Here is a 16423-nt window from a genome sequence, read left to right on the forward strand (position 1 = left end):
ATCAGTTTAGAGAACAACTTTATTTGCTCACTGCATATGTCATCAGTGTTTTACTGAACATCAATGATTGAAACTGTGTATAACAAATAAGTTTTGTGCAAAGAACATGCCATACATTTCTGTACTAAAAACCTATATTGTTTCTCAAATCTCACAATTGATTATATATTAGTATAATCAAAACTATTGTGGCTTTAAATGTTTAACTATAACAAAGGTATAACATAAAATGCCTGCATTTCAAAAGAGGAAAGAACAAATTGGCACATTTGCATTTCAATAAAACTTAACTCTGACCTAAACCCTGTTATATCAGCCAAAGATGTTTAGCTTTAAGGAAGCCCAAACCCAGGGGAGTTTTGCATGCCATAATCCATGGCTTCTTGAAAGTCTTCATACCTGGATAAAATTGGAATTTTTATTGTATTTGTACATACATTTGCCATGGGAAAGCGTGCACTCTTCTGAAAAACTAACTGTGGCTGTGGCTGTATTGCTGCAGGAGGAACTTCCTTCAGCCCAGTTCCAAACATAAGGACACCTTCCAAAGAAGGACTTGCCTCTTTTTCTGGTGGAACAAAATAAAAATGTTAGACATTATGGTTTTCTTTCTTTCTTTTTTTTAATAAATTGTAGCCATTCTTTCTTTCTTTGGCATCGTCTTTGCCTTCAAATGTTGCTACATTCAAATTACTGTAGTCATCACCTAGCAGCTATAATGCTTTGGGGGCAGCCGTGGCTTAATGGTTAGAGACTTGTAACTCAAAGGTTGCTGGTTTGAGTCTCAGGTCCGGCAGGGATTGTAGGTGGGGGAAGTGAATCTACAGTGCTTTCTCCACCCTCAATACCATGGTTGAGGCGAGTCCCTTGAGCAAGGCACCGAACTCCCAACTGCTCCCTGGGCGTCGCAGCGATAGCAATATGACTGCCCAGTCCTCCGGGTGTATGTTCACAACTGTGTGTGTGCACTTGGATGGGTTAAATGCAGAGCACAAATTCCAAGTATGTGTCACCACACTTGACCACACATCCCTTCCTTTCCTTTCCTCCTTTCCTTTCCTTGAGCACAGTGGTTATTTATTATTTGTAGTATGGAGGTGGTTTGTCATTTCTTCTAAACCACATGTAGCAAAATGGAACCTTGTTTAAATTCTTATGGACCGCACAGTATGCAATCGTGGATTAATCCCTTTGTTTATAATGCTCATTTAAGGTTCCTTGAACTGATGAAAAATTCTACTTTTTATCTCACTATTTGCTGCTGTGATAATTTGGCACATTTCTTATGATTTTAACCATAGATAATACCTTCCAGGTAGAGCAGATAATCTCGCCAGTAGCTCAGTACTCTGGCCTCCTCCTGACGGTTGGTGCTACCAGGCTGACTGAACTGCACATGGAAGATGTTCTCCACAGCATCAGCTGTCAGCTTGGTCTCAGTGTAGCACATGAATGAGAAGAAGAGTGAAGGATGCTGTTCCAAGGCATTGACAAAATCAAGTGTTGCCAATCCCTCTTTGAACCTACAAAAAGTGCCATGTCAAAAAGTTACTACAAGGGGGTTATGTGAACAACTATCAACAGATTTTCCATTTTGACAAGAAATGAGGTGACACTACTTCAGCCACAATATTTAGCCTTTATTAGTATAAAAAACTATTGATATAATTAAAGTAATCATGACAAAATACAAAATAACTATTTAACATTGTATTAAAAGTTTTGTTCACAGAAGAAGTAGAATATTATACCTTTGGATGGAAACATGGTTTCGGTAGATGAAATACCACTGAATGTAATCATCTACTACTTTCTTCTTGTCCTCCAGAGTCTTCATGAATCGATAGCAGCCTGCTGTCTGAAGCATGCTGGAGTATTTTTCTGTCAGTTCCTGGAGTTTACTCAGTGATGTAGCATTCTTTATCTGGGGGGGGGGGGGGGGTAATATAATCATTATCATTATTATTAGTTAACAGGCCACATTACATTTTTACACATTAGTAAGGCTTGGACTATTCATAACTTGTTTTAAAAATGGTTTGTTATGACACAATATAATATAATATAAATATAAAGGAATATGGGATTATTTGAAGAGTAATGTCACTTTCAAAAGAATTAAATACTGTGCCTCATTTCTATACGGTACATATTTAGACATATGTTGCATATTCATCATTTATGGTCTACCTTCCAGTACCTGTGCACATGGAATAAAGGCTTTTTTTGGCATAGCATATTTAATTGACCTTGGTATTGTCAAACATGCTATTTGTAGAGCAATTAAGACATCAATCCTATGGACAGTTTTGTGTCAGTTGATGAAAGTCATTACTTGAAATTGTTTGTAATCCCAGCCTAACAAATTACCTCAAGAAGGCCCCTTTTGACCTCATCATCAGGTATGTCCTCAATTGGGGCCTCAAGTGTTTTTACTTTACCAATTAGGTAAAGGAAGAGGTTTGGGGAAAGACAACGAGGCCCTGGACCGCCATGGACAATGGACACGGCAATCATTCTTCCAATGTGGAAATACTCATTGTCTTCTGCAGCTAAAAATGCCAATATTCCAATGTTAGGACACACTGATTTACAACATTGGAAAAACAATCACAAAAAGTATTACCTTTACTATCAAATGAGAGGTATTTGGCATTGTCTTTGCCTTCAAATACTCTCCTTGTTTTGATGCTGTCCATCAACAGAGTCAGAAATTCTCGAGTAGGCCCCCCGCTGTCCAAAGCCTCTTCCGTCAGCCCAGCATCATCTGTGAATTTCACCATCATGCTGCAGGTGGGATCAAATGAGGATCGCCTGAAACCTCTGAAGCCACCATCCCAGACATTCGCCCGGTTAATGTTAAATCTGCTACATGATGTTTTGTTAAGATTATGTGCCAGATTTGACACTATGTCTGCAGCTGTCAGCCCATCATGTCCATCACTGTAAAATAAAAATAATAATTAAAAAAACAGTCCACAAACAGAAAGTAAATATTAACAGTACTACTTCTTATTATTGTGGGTTATTTAAACTGTGTTTTTTTAGGTTTTTAGTATTTTAGGGCCCTTTAAAATGAGTAAGCTATACAACACTGCTGAAAAATAATAAGCGTCATTTGGCCATGACAACTTTAGTAATAGATTTTGAGTCCTCCCACAAAATCACATTCTTTTGGTCAAGTAGTATTTGTCATGTGACACTACCTGTCTTTCTCTGGCAGTTTCTCTACTTCCTCAAGATCTGAAGAACTGCTGTCAATGGTGATAGGGGCATAGATATGGGTATATGCACTGTGGAAGGGAAGTACAAGAACAACAATAACACAGTTAATCCAGAAAGTATTCTGAAACAGATGTTTTGTTATTTTTGCTGTAGTCTAGTACTTTAGTCCAATAGTTTTATTTAAAATCCAGTGGAAAATTATGTCTTATGACTGACCTGTAGAAGTCATTTGACTTGATTTCACCCACTGTAGTGGCCGTCTGTTTGGCAATTTCTGCACTCTCGGCATGTAGCACCAACACCACCACACAACACAATAAGAAATTAGAATAATAATCACAGAAATACCCAGAAAATAAACAAATTCTGGTGTATTATGTTATAGAATATGACATACTTGCCCATTAGATGACTGGGATGCTGATGGCGCAGATGTTGTATAGAAATTGTCACTGTGTTATAAATAACATAAATGGCTTTCTATATAGCAGTTTTAAAAATGAATGCATACTGACATTCATCTGGCACAGAGACAAAAAAATATCAGCAGAAATTTAACTTACCCATGTCTACGCTCTGGTGTACTGCTTTCAGGACTTGACCAAAGCTGTCAAGTGTAAACATAAAACCCTAAAGTCATTCAAAGTATGAGTATATGCTTTTCTATTTCTACTGGTTGAAATTTATTGCATTATAGCTGTACTGTAAACATGGAAATGCTGAACACCTCAATTCCTGAGAGGCACCTACCACTGTGTCAGAAAGAGGTGACATATTGGGTTGTGCCCTAATAACGACTTCATCTTCTTCTGAAACTGAATCATCTTGACCTCACAAAAAGATTTTATGATCAATCTCTATTTCCAATTACATGTCCAGTATCATTAAATATGTAGGCTGTAACTAGTTGGAATCCCACAAAGCACTTAAAGTACTCATAAGAACAAGTACTGAGTTTTTAGTTTAAATGTACATAAAATATATATAAAAAAAATACTATTTCAATACTCACTCTTTGACAACAGATCCTCAAGGGTACAAATGTACAGTGTGATCCTCTGATAGGCCTTTCCAATGGCCTCTTTGTATTTTCCAATAGTAAAAGGTGTGTCGGTCCCAGGGATATTTTTTATTTGAGAGCCATCTGGATAAAGCAAGACATATTCTCCATCTTCCATATCTTGATTGAAATCTTTTTGTTTTTTCAAAGCTGCTGCTAAAAGTTGCTCAGATGACCACTGGGGGTCAACATGTACAGGTAGGTTTTTTCCTCTCATGGGCCTCAAGCCATTCTTGGTCTTGTTCATGATCCCAACAGAAATCTAGATCATCGTTTAGATAAGATGGAACACAAATGATAATACTGTTCTGTCTGACAACTTCATTAACTTCAACAAATATTAAGCTTACCTTTACTGGTTTATCTGATATCTTTTTATTTTTTGAAAATGTTTTTCTTTCAGTTTCTTTTAGTTCTCTGTATTTCATAAATTGAAGAACAGCAGAAGCTGACTTCCCTGGAACGGCACATGCATCAGTCACTGAAACACAAACACAAACACAAACACACACACACACACACACACACAATCAAAATCAAAACCAGAGAGAAAAAGATGATCTAATTGTATAATTTATAATCTGATGGACAAAACAGATAAGAGAATATTACCTCTGGGCACAGCCTGGCACGACACCTTGTCCTCACCTGCAGGTTTAGGGGCATTCTCCAGGACAAAACTAACATTTTGCCCACATGAACTACAAAATTTGTATAAAGTTGGCCACTGAAAGCCACAGAATGGACAATACATTTTGATCTGAAAAAACAAAAACAAAAAAAACAAAAAATAACAATGTTACCGATTTCAGCATGCTTTATTTGTATTCCGTTGTTCTTTATTATTAAGGGTCTGAATAAATTGTAAAATATATTTTTTTCTATCAATCTGTAATGAATTGTGACCTGATTTTAACCATTAATGAAGCTCTGCATAATTTTGTCATGAACTTTGAACGTTACATTTATTTGCATATATTTATTTAGATATTTATTGGCAATTAAGTTAATAACGTTCCACAGTTATGTGTGTGATTCGTCAGATTAGTCTAATAATGTCCAATAGACCAATTAATGGTATGATCGGGATGTTAAAATAAACAAAAAAAAAACCCACCTTTCAGTTCACGGACAAAACCTCCGCTCTGTCCAAAAGCCACTGAACAAATAGTCAGCTGAGCTCCCAGATGGGTTCGTCACTTTTTGAGGTCCCCCTGAAACATTTCCGTTGTGGTCCCTGCTATTTGCAGCGCGTTTTTTGTGTTTGCAGCGCTTTTTTGTGTTTGCAGCGCTTTTTTTGTGTTTGCATCGCGTTTTTTGTGTTTGCAGCGCGTTTCCGTATTTGCAGCGCCTGTGTTGTCAAACTGATGGAGACGTTTTCTTAATTTGTTGTGGTTTTTTTTATGTTTGCATGTGTTTTCTTGGAGTTGCAGCGCGTTGAGCTCTCTCGGCCACCGTATTTTTGCAAGCTGAAGTAGCATAAAGAAAAGAATCAATTACTATTAATCTATATGGAATACATCATGAATCAGCAAAAATGCAGAAAGCATCCATGTGTCATACAAGCCTTAAGGCACGGGATAGACAATAATTAACGCAGTAGCTAAGGGCCCAAGTCATCCATTCTCATAAGTTAGTACAGCGGTACCTCGGTTCTCGAACTTAATCCGTTCCGGACTCCGGATCGAATCCTAAAAAGCTCGAGTTCTGATCGAATTTTTCCGCATAAGAAATAATGGAAAACCAATTAATTGGTTCCCGGTCCCCCAAAATTACACCTAAATATGTTTTTTTTTTTTTTTAGCATTTAAGCACAAAATGAACAGGATAAAAGAAGAAGAGCATTTCTTTCTTAATGGCTTCCAAAACGATAAAGATCTTATCCCAACGTTACCTCCGCTCCTTCCGTGTGCCACGCCCCCTCGTTAACCCCGTGTGATCAGCTGTTTCTGGTTGTTGTCATTAGTCCTCTGTATTAAGTCCGCGTTTCAGTTTGTTTCCCCAGTCCAGTCATTGCAACGTCATTGTGTTGTTTTGCCTGTTCTCAATTAAACCCTGTGTTTCCCGATCGCTTGAGTCCTGTCCCTGCTTCCCCAGTCCCGGCTCGGGAGATTGTGACAACCCCAAGCCATGCCCCAACACTGCACCAACACTAGACTATGCCATGCGGTCCATTGTTTATTTTTATTATTACTCTGTATTCGTTAATTTGTTCGTGAATAGCAAACTTTTAGGTTGTAACATTTGTACAACTATTACGTAACTTTTTCGTGAGCAATAGCTAACAAAATGATATAGCCTACAGTATTTTCAATAAAATAGCATTATCACCAACAAGCGCAGCTACTACAGCAAACAGCGTTACCTTTTGTTTCCACTCAGAGACGTGCAGTGACTCATTTCCTGGCGTGTACAATTTATATTAGGTCAGCGTTCACGGTTCGACTTATAATATTCAGATCGAGTTCTAGGTCAAACTGGTTTGTTCGACTTTCAAGAAATTCGAGTTCTAGTGAGTTCGAGAACCGAGGTACCACTGTAATCATGTTCATGTGTTCTACATGGTCTATGAGTCAACACCAGCAGAGAACAAAAGTGTGCAGTCCTGCATTCAGCATTACTTAGGTATTAATGTTTCTTGAGTTCATGATGTTTGTGGTTCCTATAGTAAAGTGGGTAAATGCCAATTCTTTATTAATGATCTGTAATGCTCTGGCTAGTCTTTTGTATTTAGTCCGTGTCTCAGTTAGTTTCCCCAGATCCGTCATTGTAGTGTCATGCGTTGTTTCTGTTTCCTCGTCAGTCTACCTACAATAAATCCCTTCTGTCCGCATTTCTGGCTGCAATCGCCTGCTTTCCGGCTTGCTTGCCCCGCACCGTGACAGAATGACGGATCTCCACGACAACACAGCGCGGCAGACCGAGCACCAGCGGCTCGGTCTGCTGCAGGAGGCTGTGTATTGGCGCTCCCAGCCTGAGGTACTGGAGGATCCCCTTGCCCTGGACATGGCCACCCGGGGCGCGGACCTCCTCACGGAGGAGCGCCCGCCCGGACAGCAGTACCCGCTCGAGCGGGCACGCAAATGTCTACGCCGCCTGCGGGAGCATCTCACGCCCCGCCCCGACTCTCTTCTTGGGGGCCTGCTCCTTGCTCCCCGCCTGGGATGACCCCGTCGCTACCCACCTGAACAGCGCCCACCCGGAGTAGCCACCTCCATTGGAGGCGTACGACTACCGGCCGGCGCGCCTGGGGCAAGGTGGGATACGCGCAATTAGGGACGCTATTCCCCGGGTGCCGAGAGCCCTTAAAGTAGCAGCGCCTACTCGCTCGGCGCCTCTCCTGCCGCTGGTGCCAGACCTGCACGCTCCGGACCTGCCCGCGGCACCGCCTGCTGCTGCTGACGCCGCTCTGCCCGCGGCACCGCCTGCTGCTGCTGACGCTGCTCTGCCCGCGGCACCGCCTGCAGCACCAGCTGCTGCTGCCGTCGCTCTGCCTGCGGCACCGCCTGCAGCACCAGCTGCTGCTGCCATCGCTCTGCCCACGGCACCGCCTGCTGCTGCTGCCGCTCTGCCCGCGGCACCGCCTGCTGCTGCTGCCGCCGCTCTGCCCGCGGCACCGCCTGCTGCTGCTGCCGCCGCTCTGCCCACAGCACCGCCTGTCCTGCCTGACCCGCCTGTCCTGCCTGACCCGCTTGTTCTGCATGCAGTCCCTGCAGCTGCCACCGCTCTGCCTGCGGCACTGCCCGAGGTGGTCGCGGTTGCGCCCCCTGCTGGCCGCGTGATGGCGGCACCCGCTGCGGCGCCCCCTGCTGGTCACGTGACTGCGGCGCCCACCGAGGCGCCCCCTGCTGGCCACACGCTCGCAGCCCTGCCGGAGGCCGCCTCTCCTGTCCTGCCCGCGGCCCTGCCTGAGGCCGCCTCTCCTGTCTTGCCCGCGGCCCTGCATGAGGCCGCCTCTCCTGTCCTGCCGGCGCCTGATCTGCCTGTCTCGCCTGTCCTGCCGGCGCCTGATCTGCCTGTCTCGCCTGTCCTGCCAGCGCCTGATCTGCCTGTCTCGCCTGTCCTGCCCGTCCAGCCTGGCTCTCCCGTCCAGCCCGCGGCTCCGGCTGCACCGCCTGCGGCCATGCCCCCTGCTCTGCCCGAGCCTACACCATCGGGCACCTCCCTCCTGACTCCCTCGCCCTTGCCCCGACAAGGCCAACACCACTCGGGACCCCGCCTTTCAGTGTCCCGTAAGGGATGAGGACACAGGCGTTGGATCCGGGTCCCGCCCTCCCTGCCCCCTGGCTCGCCCGTTCGGCCCCTGGTTGTGGCTCGGTGGCTGCCTGCGGGTCCTCCGGCTCGGGGTCGGCGGTCTCCGCCGGGTCCCCCCCTGGTTCTGCGGTGCCGGCCCTCGGTCCCGCCTCCGGCTCCATGTCGGCCGCCTCCGGGCCCCCCTGCTCCGGCTGGGCGTCGGACGGCGCCTTCACCGGCTCCGGCTACGCCTCCGCCTGCCGTGGCTTCCCCTTCCTGCCTGCCTGCACCGGTGTTCCCTCCTGCTCCCTCCGTGTCCCCTCCGTCACTCCCTCGTCCCGTTCCCTTAGCCCCTGGGTGGTCCCCTCCTGCTCCCTCCTCCCTCTCGCCTGCGGCCCCTCCAGCCGCTGCCCGTCGCCCACCTGGGCTCCCTCGGGCTCCCCTTTGTCCCCCTTCCGTTCATGTCTGGTCTCCCCTGTCTGCTCCTCCTCCTTTCGTCCCGCCTGTGTTTGCTCCTCGTCCCTTTGTTCCTCCTCTGTTTACCCCTGGCCCCTTCGTGTCACCTGTGGGTGTTCCTTCTGTGCCCTCTGTGTCTTCCTTCTCTGTCTGTCTGTCCGCCTTTCCTGTTCTTTGTCGGGTCCTGTCGTTCTTTTCGTCCTTGTTCCTGTTCTGTGTCTCTGTCCTGTTCCCGGTCCTTTGTTGATTGGTTTTGGTTTTTGTCTTCCAGGTCCAATTCCCCGGTCTTGTCTCGTCCGTCGCCTCCTCTCGGGCGCACCCGGTGTGCGCGCCTTTGGGGGGGGGTTATGTCACGCCCAGCTCCGTCCGCTCCCGATGTGTGCCACGCCCCCCTCATTACCTCGTGTGCATCCCCGATTGTGATCACCTGTGTCCTGTTATGTCTGGCTAGTCTTTTGTATTTAGTCCGTGTCTCAGTTAGTTTCCCCAGATCCGTCATTGTAGTGTCATGCGTTGTTTCTGTTTCCTCGTCAGTCTACCTACAATAAATCCCTTCTGTCCGCATTTCTGGCTGCAATCGCCTGCTTTCCGGCTCGCTTGCCCCGCACCGTGACAATGTGTGTGTATATATATGTATGTATGTATGTGTATATATATATATATATATATATATATATATATATATATATATATTTATTATAATCTAATGAAACATCCCAGTTATACTATCAAGCTAAATGTAAATGATTTTTATAATAATTTAAGAACAACTTTTAAAACCTTTTTTGTTAAATGTATTTCTTTGATGTGAAATGCTTGCAGGGTAAGGGTTAACTTGAAACGTACAGAGAAAGGTATAACTAATGATTGCACCATTAGTTAAAGAGTTAAGCAACACGTTACAGGGGAGTGGAGTTTGGACAGGGGACAAGATTAGGCATGACAGAGCTAAATGTACAATGTACAAGGTTTCACCCCAAAAGCAAGTAGTGCAGCTGCTACCCCAGTGGACTCGTGAAGGGCAGTACTGATAGAAAATTACACGTCCGCTAATCATTTATCACATTGCTGATGTTTCTCATCTACATATGAGGTCATCATGGTTTGCAGATCTCCGTTGACTCTCCCAGTCATGTTAGTTTGTTGATTAGATGTTGTCATTTTCTGTAATATTCCCTATTCCTCACACATATTCTTCAGGAAGCTACTGGTAAATTGTGGTCCATGATCTGAGAGGAGATACTTTGCTGTTCCCCAGTGTGCGTAGGTATTATCCATCAAGACAGAACAAATCTTTGGGGCCTTAGCATCCCTAAGAGTAAACAACTCCACATACCATGTATAGCAGTCAGGCTCAACAGGCCAAGCCTCTGCACCTATGATTGGAAAGTCGCCGGTTCAAGTCACATTTGTGGGCCCTTGAGAAAGGCCCTTAATCCCCAGCTTTATGGATGCCACTGCAGGTGGCTGCCCTTCACTGCCAAGCTTGCTTTTATGGAAAATTATTTAGCATTATATAACGTAGAATATAAGTATTAAGATATTATTAAAAAGTATGCCAAATATCCATGATGTAATCATTACAATGTAAACATTATAATGTAATCAACACAATGTAATCAACTGAGTATGTATTTGCACCTTGTATTAACCTAAGAGTTTTTGTTAGCTACTTTATATTATATCCTGAATCTATGAATATCCACTTTTATTAGTGTATACATTATCACTATGTTAAAGGACAAATATATTATCAACCCTCTAGTTCAGGGGTGGCCAATCATATCCGCAAAGGGCCGGTGTGTATGCGGGTTTTCGCTGCAACTCCCTAATTAGATTACTAATCAGAGGACTGATTGGCTGAAGAGTCCTCACACCTGGGTTTGAACAGCTGACCTACAGGTTATCCCAAAAACCTGCATACACACCGGCCCTTTGCGGATAAGATTGGCCACCCCTGCTCTAGTTAGTCAATGTGCAACAGGCTGACACTGCCAAGGTTTACTACTGAAGGAAGGAATTCGTCTGAGTTTACCAAAAGTTCACAGCTGAGCATTTTTAAAAAACCAAGTGGAGATGGTCGCGCCATCATTATGTTCAGCCGAGGGACCAAACAGTAAAATAAATGATGGACAAACTTATCACCTAGGGGTGTGGATTAAGGGAAAAAACAATGATTGGTTGAACGAACGATGATGCTCAAGTGATGAGATATTGTTGAATGATAAAAACTTAGTTTAAAAATTAGTGTAAAACAGTATTGGATACACTCCTGCAGGGTGTCCAGCCTTGGTTGTAACCTCGCTGTTGCAATAAAGACTGAATCTGAAGATCAACACAAGTGGCTCCTGACTCCTGATTGGGGGGGGAAGAAAACACCACAACACTTTCACCTCCATACAGTATGTGCCCATGTGTCATGGATGGGGTAGGTGAAAAAGAGAACGTTTGCACAGGGATCAGTAAAGTATCATTATTATATTAAGTAAACACATCAAACCCTCTAGACCAAGGGTGGCCAATCTTATCCTCAAAGGGCCAATTTGAATGTAGCTTTTTTGGATAACCATTAGGTCAGCTATTCAAACCCAGTCTAGTAATCTAATAAGGGAGTTGCAGCATAAACCTACATACACGAGACAATTCCCTCACTCCACCACTGCCTGAACCACTGCCAAACACTCCTTCCCAGAAACATGTGTGAGCTTGTACCAAAACAGCACTGACCCTTACATCTCTGGCATCTGTGTGAACCTGGCAGTGTGCCAGTGGATCTGTTCAAACTAGTACAGGTGTATTCTGCCAGAACATCCAAGCACTGAAAAGCAGACTCACAAGCTTTTGACCAATCCCATTCCACTCCTTTTCTTTTCAGTCTATTCAGTGTAACTGTGACATCACCAAAGTGTGGAATGAATTTGTGGTGCCACCCCATCATCCCCATAAATTTCTGCATGCCTCAGCGGAATTTGGGCAGCACTCACATTGTCTGGGCCTGTTTCCACCCCAACGGCTGACACCACATGTCCAAGAAACCGTATTTGAGACTGGATGAAATGGCATTTCTTAATGTTCAGTTTAAAGTTCAGCTTTGCACAGCTTTGCAAAGACCTTTTGTATATCTCTGACATTGGCTTGGTGATGGTGAAAACAATTATGGTTTCAATGTACACAAAACACATTTTCCCAGTGACTCCCTGTAAAACATGCTCCAGGAGTCATGAAATAAAGCTGCAGCATTTCTCAGTCCAAAGACTTTCACATGGAATTGGAAAAGCCCCACACATGTGATAACTGTAGTCTTCTGCTTGCTACCCTCATCCACCCTAACCTGCCAATAATCTGACTGCAAGACTAAAACGCTAAAACGTGAGGCAGACTGAAAAGAATCAAGGATCCCATAAGCAAAAGGCATGTTATAATTTCCCAGCACAATATGTAAACAAGTATTACAAAATCAATCATTCAATCCTCAATCACCACCCAAAAAGCCACGCCACTGTATCTCACCCAACCAGAATTGTAAATTATGAAGTATCATCATTTGTTCGCAAGCCTTGAATAAAATGTTATGGGTGAAGATGCATTTAAGTCTTTTGGGAATCTAAAAACTTATTAAGCACCCAACAATGGAAAAATCTTGTTTTCATTAGTCCTCTGTATTTTGTCCATGTTTCAGTTTGTTTCCCCAGTCCGGTCATTGTATTGTCCGTCTGCGTTTTGCCTGCCTTACCTGTAATTAAACCCTGTATTCCCCGATACCCTGACGTCTGTGCCTTTGTCTCCATTCCGTCACCGCTTGGCACGACAATATTATTATAATTAAATGTATTAATGGTTTATTATTAATATTAAAATAATGAATAAGAAATTTTTATTTTTAAATGTATTTTATTATATAATAATAATTACTGTTACTGTCTATCATTGTCTAAATGTATTTTTACTGTCTAAATATATGTATTAAGCTAGGGTAAACATCTACAATGCTATCGCAGCGAATGCAAGGCTGAAACTGAAGCGTTACCCTTTGTTTCCGCTGAGAGACGTGCCGCTTGACTCATTTCCCCGCGCGTACAAGTTATCTTAGGTCGGCATTTACGGTTTGAGATTCAGATCGAGCTCTAGGTAATTTTTTTTCGAACTGGTTGGTTCGACTTTTAAGAAATTCGAGTTCTAATGAGTTCGAGAACTGAGGTACCACTGTATATGCAATTCTTTCTTTCCGATAACATGGGAAGGAGACACAGGCTCGGACGGTGCAGACCTTGACAGGCTATGGTCATTATCCACGTGTGCTTTCCCGATCGTGCCCAGCTGGTCCTTGTTATGTCGGCTTGTCTTCTGTATTTAGTCCGCGTCTGAGTCAGTCTTCCCCAGATCCGTCATTAATGTATTGTCGCTGTCTTGGTCCTGCCTGCCCGAATAAAACCCCGTTTGCCTGCATTCTCGGCTTGCCTCGCATGTTTCCCGGCTCGCTCGCTTGCCGAACGTGACAGAATGACGGATCTCTCGAAAGACTCACCGCGGCAGGACGAGGACCTATGGCTCGTCCTGCTGCACGAGGTGAGTTATTGGCGAGAGCTGCCGGAGATCCAACAGGATCCTGGCTTATTCGCCCTAGCGGAGGACAGCTGGGATCTCCTCCAGGCAGTTACCCCGCAAACAGAGGTGCGCGCTCTCCTCCAGCAGCTCCTTGACAAGGTGAAGGAGAAGCAACCCCAGCCGCTCGCCTGTTCCGAGGCAGCCCCGCCTCCGCCTGTCGGTCCCAGTAGGCGAAAGAAGAGGCGCGGGGGGAAAAGAGAGGAAGCCGCCCCGACGATCTTCCTGGGGGCATGCTATCTCGCCCCAGCGCCCCTTCCCGGGGAATGTCAGGGGGAACCCCTTCTGACCCAGCAAAGCCAGAAGGTCGTCACAGCCCCCGGCGCCTTCACAGAGGAGCCGCCGCTAGCGGCGTATTTTTATCGACCGGAGCGTCTGGGGCACGGCGGCATAAGCGCCGTTAGGGACGCTATCCCTCGGGTCCCTAGAGCCCTTAAAGGGACGGCGCATACACGCTCGACGCCCCTCCTGCCTGCTCTGGACCTGTCAGAGCCGGACCTGCCGGCCACGCCGCCTGCTGCCTCCGCCGATCTGCCCGCGGCACCGCCTGCTGCTGCTGATGCCGCCGCTCTGCCCGCGGCACCGCCTGCTGCTGCTGTTGCCGCCGATCTGCCCGCGGCTGCGCTGCCTGCTGTTGCCGCCGATCTGCCCGCGGCTGCGCTGCCTGCTGCCGCCGCCGATCTGCCTGCAGCACCCCTTGACCCGCCTGTCCAGCCTGACCCGCTTGTCCTGCCTGCTGCAGCTGCCGCCGCTCTGCCCGCGGCACCGCCTGCTGCAGCTTCCGCCGCTATGCCAGCGGCACCACCTGACCCGCCTGTTCTGCCTGCAGTCCCTGCAGCTGCCACCACTCTGGCTGCGGCACCCGCCTCGGTGCCCCCTGCTGGCCGCGTGCTGGCGGCGCCCGCGACGGCGCCCCCTGCTGGCCGCGTGCTGGCGGCGCCCGCGACGGCGCCCCCTGCTGGCCGCGTGATGGCGGCGCCCGCGGCGGCGCCCCCTGCTGGCCGCGTGACGGAGGTGCACGCCGAGGTGCCCCTTGCTGACCACGTGACGGCGGCGCCCGTCCTGCCGGCACCTGAACTGCCTGTCTCGCCTGTCCTGCCGGCACCTGAACTGCCTGTCTCGCCTGTCCTGCCGGCACCTGAACTGCCTGTCTCGCCTGTCCTGCCGGCACCTGAACTTCCTGTCTCGCCTGTCCTGCCGGCGCCTGAGGTGGCTGCGGTTGCGCCCTCTGCTGGTCGCGTGCTGGCGGCGTCCGCCGAGGCGCCCCCTGCTGACCGTACGCCCGAGGCGCCTACCCAGGCGGCCCCTGCTGACCACGTGACGGCGGCGCCCGCCGAGGCGCCCCCTGCTGGTCGCACGCCTGCAGCGGTCTCTGCTCTGCCCGAGGTACCTGCTGAGGTGCCCGCAGAGGCTCACCCTGCTGGCTGCACGCCTGAGGTGCCCGCAGAGGCGCCCCCTGCTGGCTGCACGCCTGAGGTGCCCGCAGAGGCGCCCCCTGCTGGCCGCACGCCCGAGGAGGCCGCTCTGCCTGCGGCACCGCCTGCAGCTCTGGCTGCCGCTCAGCCCAAGGCGCCTGCCGGGGCGTCCCCTGCTGGACTCACGCCCCAGGTGTCTGCTGAAGCGCCCCCTGCAGCTCCGGCCGTCGCCACTCTGCCCGAGGTATTCGCTGGAGTGGCCCCTGCTAGTTGCTTGCCCTGCTCGCCTGACCTGCCCGTTCTGCCCTGCTCACCAGCAGCCATGCCCGCAGCTCCCCCTGCTGATGCTGCCGCGCTGCTTACGGCGGCCCCTGCGGACCGCTCGCCGGCCCTGCCCGTCTCACCGGTCCAGCCCGGCTCGCCTGTCGGCACTGCAGCCACGCCCGCGACTGCCGTCGCCGCTCTGCCTGCAGCACCGCCTGCAGCTGGCTGCTTGCCTGAGGTGCCCACGGAGGCGCTCCCTGCTGGCCGCGTGATGGCGGCGCCCCCTGCTGGCCGCGTGATGGCGGCGCCCCCTGCTGGCCGCGTGATGGCGGCGCCCCCTGCTGGCCTCGTGATGGCGGCGCCCCCTGCTGGCCTCGTGACGGCGGCGCCCCCTGCGGGCCGCGTGACGGCAGCACCCCCTGCTGGCCGGGACCTGAGGGTGCCTGCTGCGGCGGCCCCTGTTGGCCACGTGCTGGTGGTGCCTGTGGCTGCGTCTGCGGTTCCGGCGCTGCCTCCGCCTGCACCCACGCCTGCCGAGGTGCCTGCTCTGCCGGCGGCACCTCCTGCTGGCCGCACACCCAAGCCCGTCTCGCCTGTCCAGCCGGCCCAGCCCTGCTCGCCGGTCCTGCCCGTCTCGCCTGTCCTGTCCGGCCAGCCCTGCTCGCCGGTCCTGCCCGTCTCGCCTGTCCTGTCCGGCCAGCCCTGCTCGCCGGTCCTGCCCGTCTCGCCTGTCCTGTCCGGCCAGCCCTGCTCGCCGGTCCTGCCCGTCTCGCCTGTCCAGTCCGGCCAGCCCTGCTCGCCCGCAGCGCTCCTGGCTGACCACTCGCCTGTCCTGCCCGTCGCGCCTGTCCAGCCGGCCCAGCCCTGTTCGCCTGTCCTGCCCGTCTCGCCTGTCCTGTCCGGCCAGCCCTGCACGCCCACAGCGCCCCTGGCTGACTACTCGCCTGTCCTGCCCGTCTCGCCTGTCCAGCCGGCCCAGCCCTGCTCACCTGTCCAGCCGGCCGTGCCCGCGGCTCCATCTGCTGCTACGGCCGGGCCCACGGCCCCGCCTGAGGCCGCCGCTCTGCCCGCGGCCCCGCCTGAGGCCGCCGCTCTGCCCGCGGCCCCGCCTGAGGCCGCGGCTCTGCCCGCTGCCCCGCCTGCGGCCACGCCCGCGGCTCTAACTGCC

The 16423-nt window shown here is 49.3% G+C and overlaps 1 protein-coding gene across 4 annotated transcripts; it reads right to left on the bottom strand.

Annotated features, from left to right (window-relative positions):
* Position 1: 1 nt before the first annotated feature.
* Positions 2-14101, bottom strand: LOC111851085 (G2/M phase-specific E3 ubiquitin-protein ligase-like). 4 transcript variants are annotated; one of them, XM_072712959.1, is made up of 15 exons: positions 13242-14101; positions 4898-5754; positions 4636-4766; positions 4238-4547; positions 3976-4055; positions 3789-3832; positions 3621-3677; positions 3442-3519; positions 3207-3293; positions 2627-2943; positions 2371-2552; positions 1752-1924; positions 1309-1523; positions 478-568; positions 2-399 (listed from the first exon to the last, which is right to left on the bottom strand). In XM_072712959.1, exons 2-15 carry the CDS (start codon positions 5037-5039, stop codon positions 333-335), a joined length of 1974 nt encoding a protein of 657 aa, XP_072569060.1. In that variant the 5' UTR covers positions 5040-5754; positions 13242-14101; the 3' UTR covers positions 2-332. The 4 variants fall into 4 exon arrangements, with proteins under 4 accessions (XP_072569060.1, XP_072569059.1, XP_072569061.1 ...); XM_072712958.1 differs by having other exon boundaries at positions 2-568; XM_072712960.1 differs by lacking the exons at positions 4636-4766; positions 4898-5754; positions 13242-14101 and having other exon boundaries at positions 2-568; positions 3621-3645; positions 4238-4372.
* Positions 14102-16423: the final 2322 nt, after the last annotated feature.

Source organism: Paramormyrops kingsleyae, chromosome 6 (assembly GCF_048594095.1).
Source record: "Paramormyrops kingsleyae isolate MSU_618 chromosome 6, PKINGS_0.4, whole genome shotgun sequence".
Lineage (NCBI taxonomy): Eukaryota > Metazoa > Chordata > Actinopteri > Osteoglossiformes > Mormyridae > Paramormyrops > Paramormyrops kingsleyae.

What these genes read in the sequence shown, in the direction of transcription:
- LOC111851085 (XM_072712958.1), bottom strand. Translation starts at nt 5,039, where the DNA reads ATGTATTGTCCATTCTGTGGCTTTCAGTGGCCAACTTTATACAAATTT. An exon ending in GTGCCAGGCTGTGCCCAGAG is followed by an intron (nt 4,767 to 4,897) that starts GTAATATTCTCT and finishes TTTGTGTTTCAG; the next exon opens with TGACTGATGCATGTGCCGTT. An exon ending in CAGTCATCTAATGGGCAAGT is followed by an intron (nt 3,520 to 3,620) that starts ATGTCATATTCT and finishes GGTGGTGTTGGT; the next exon opens with GCTACATGCCGAGAGTGCAG.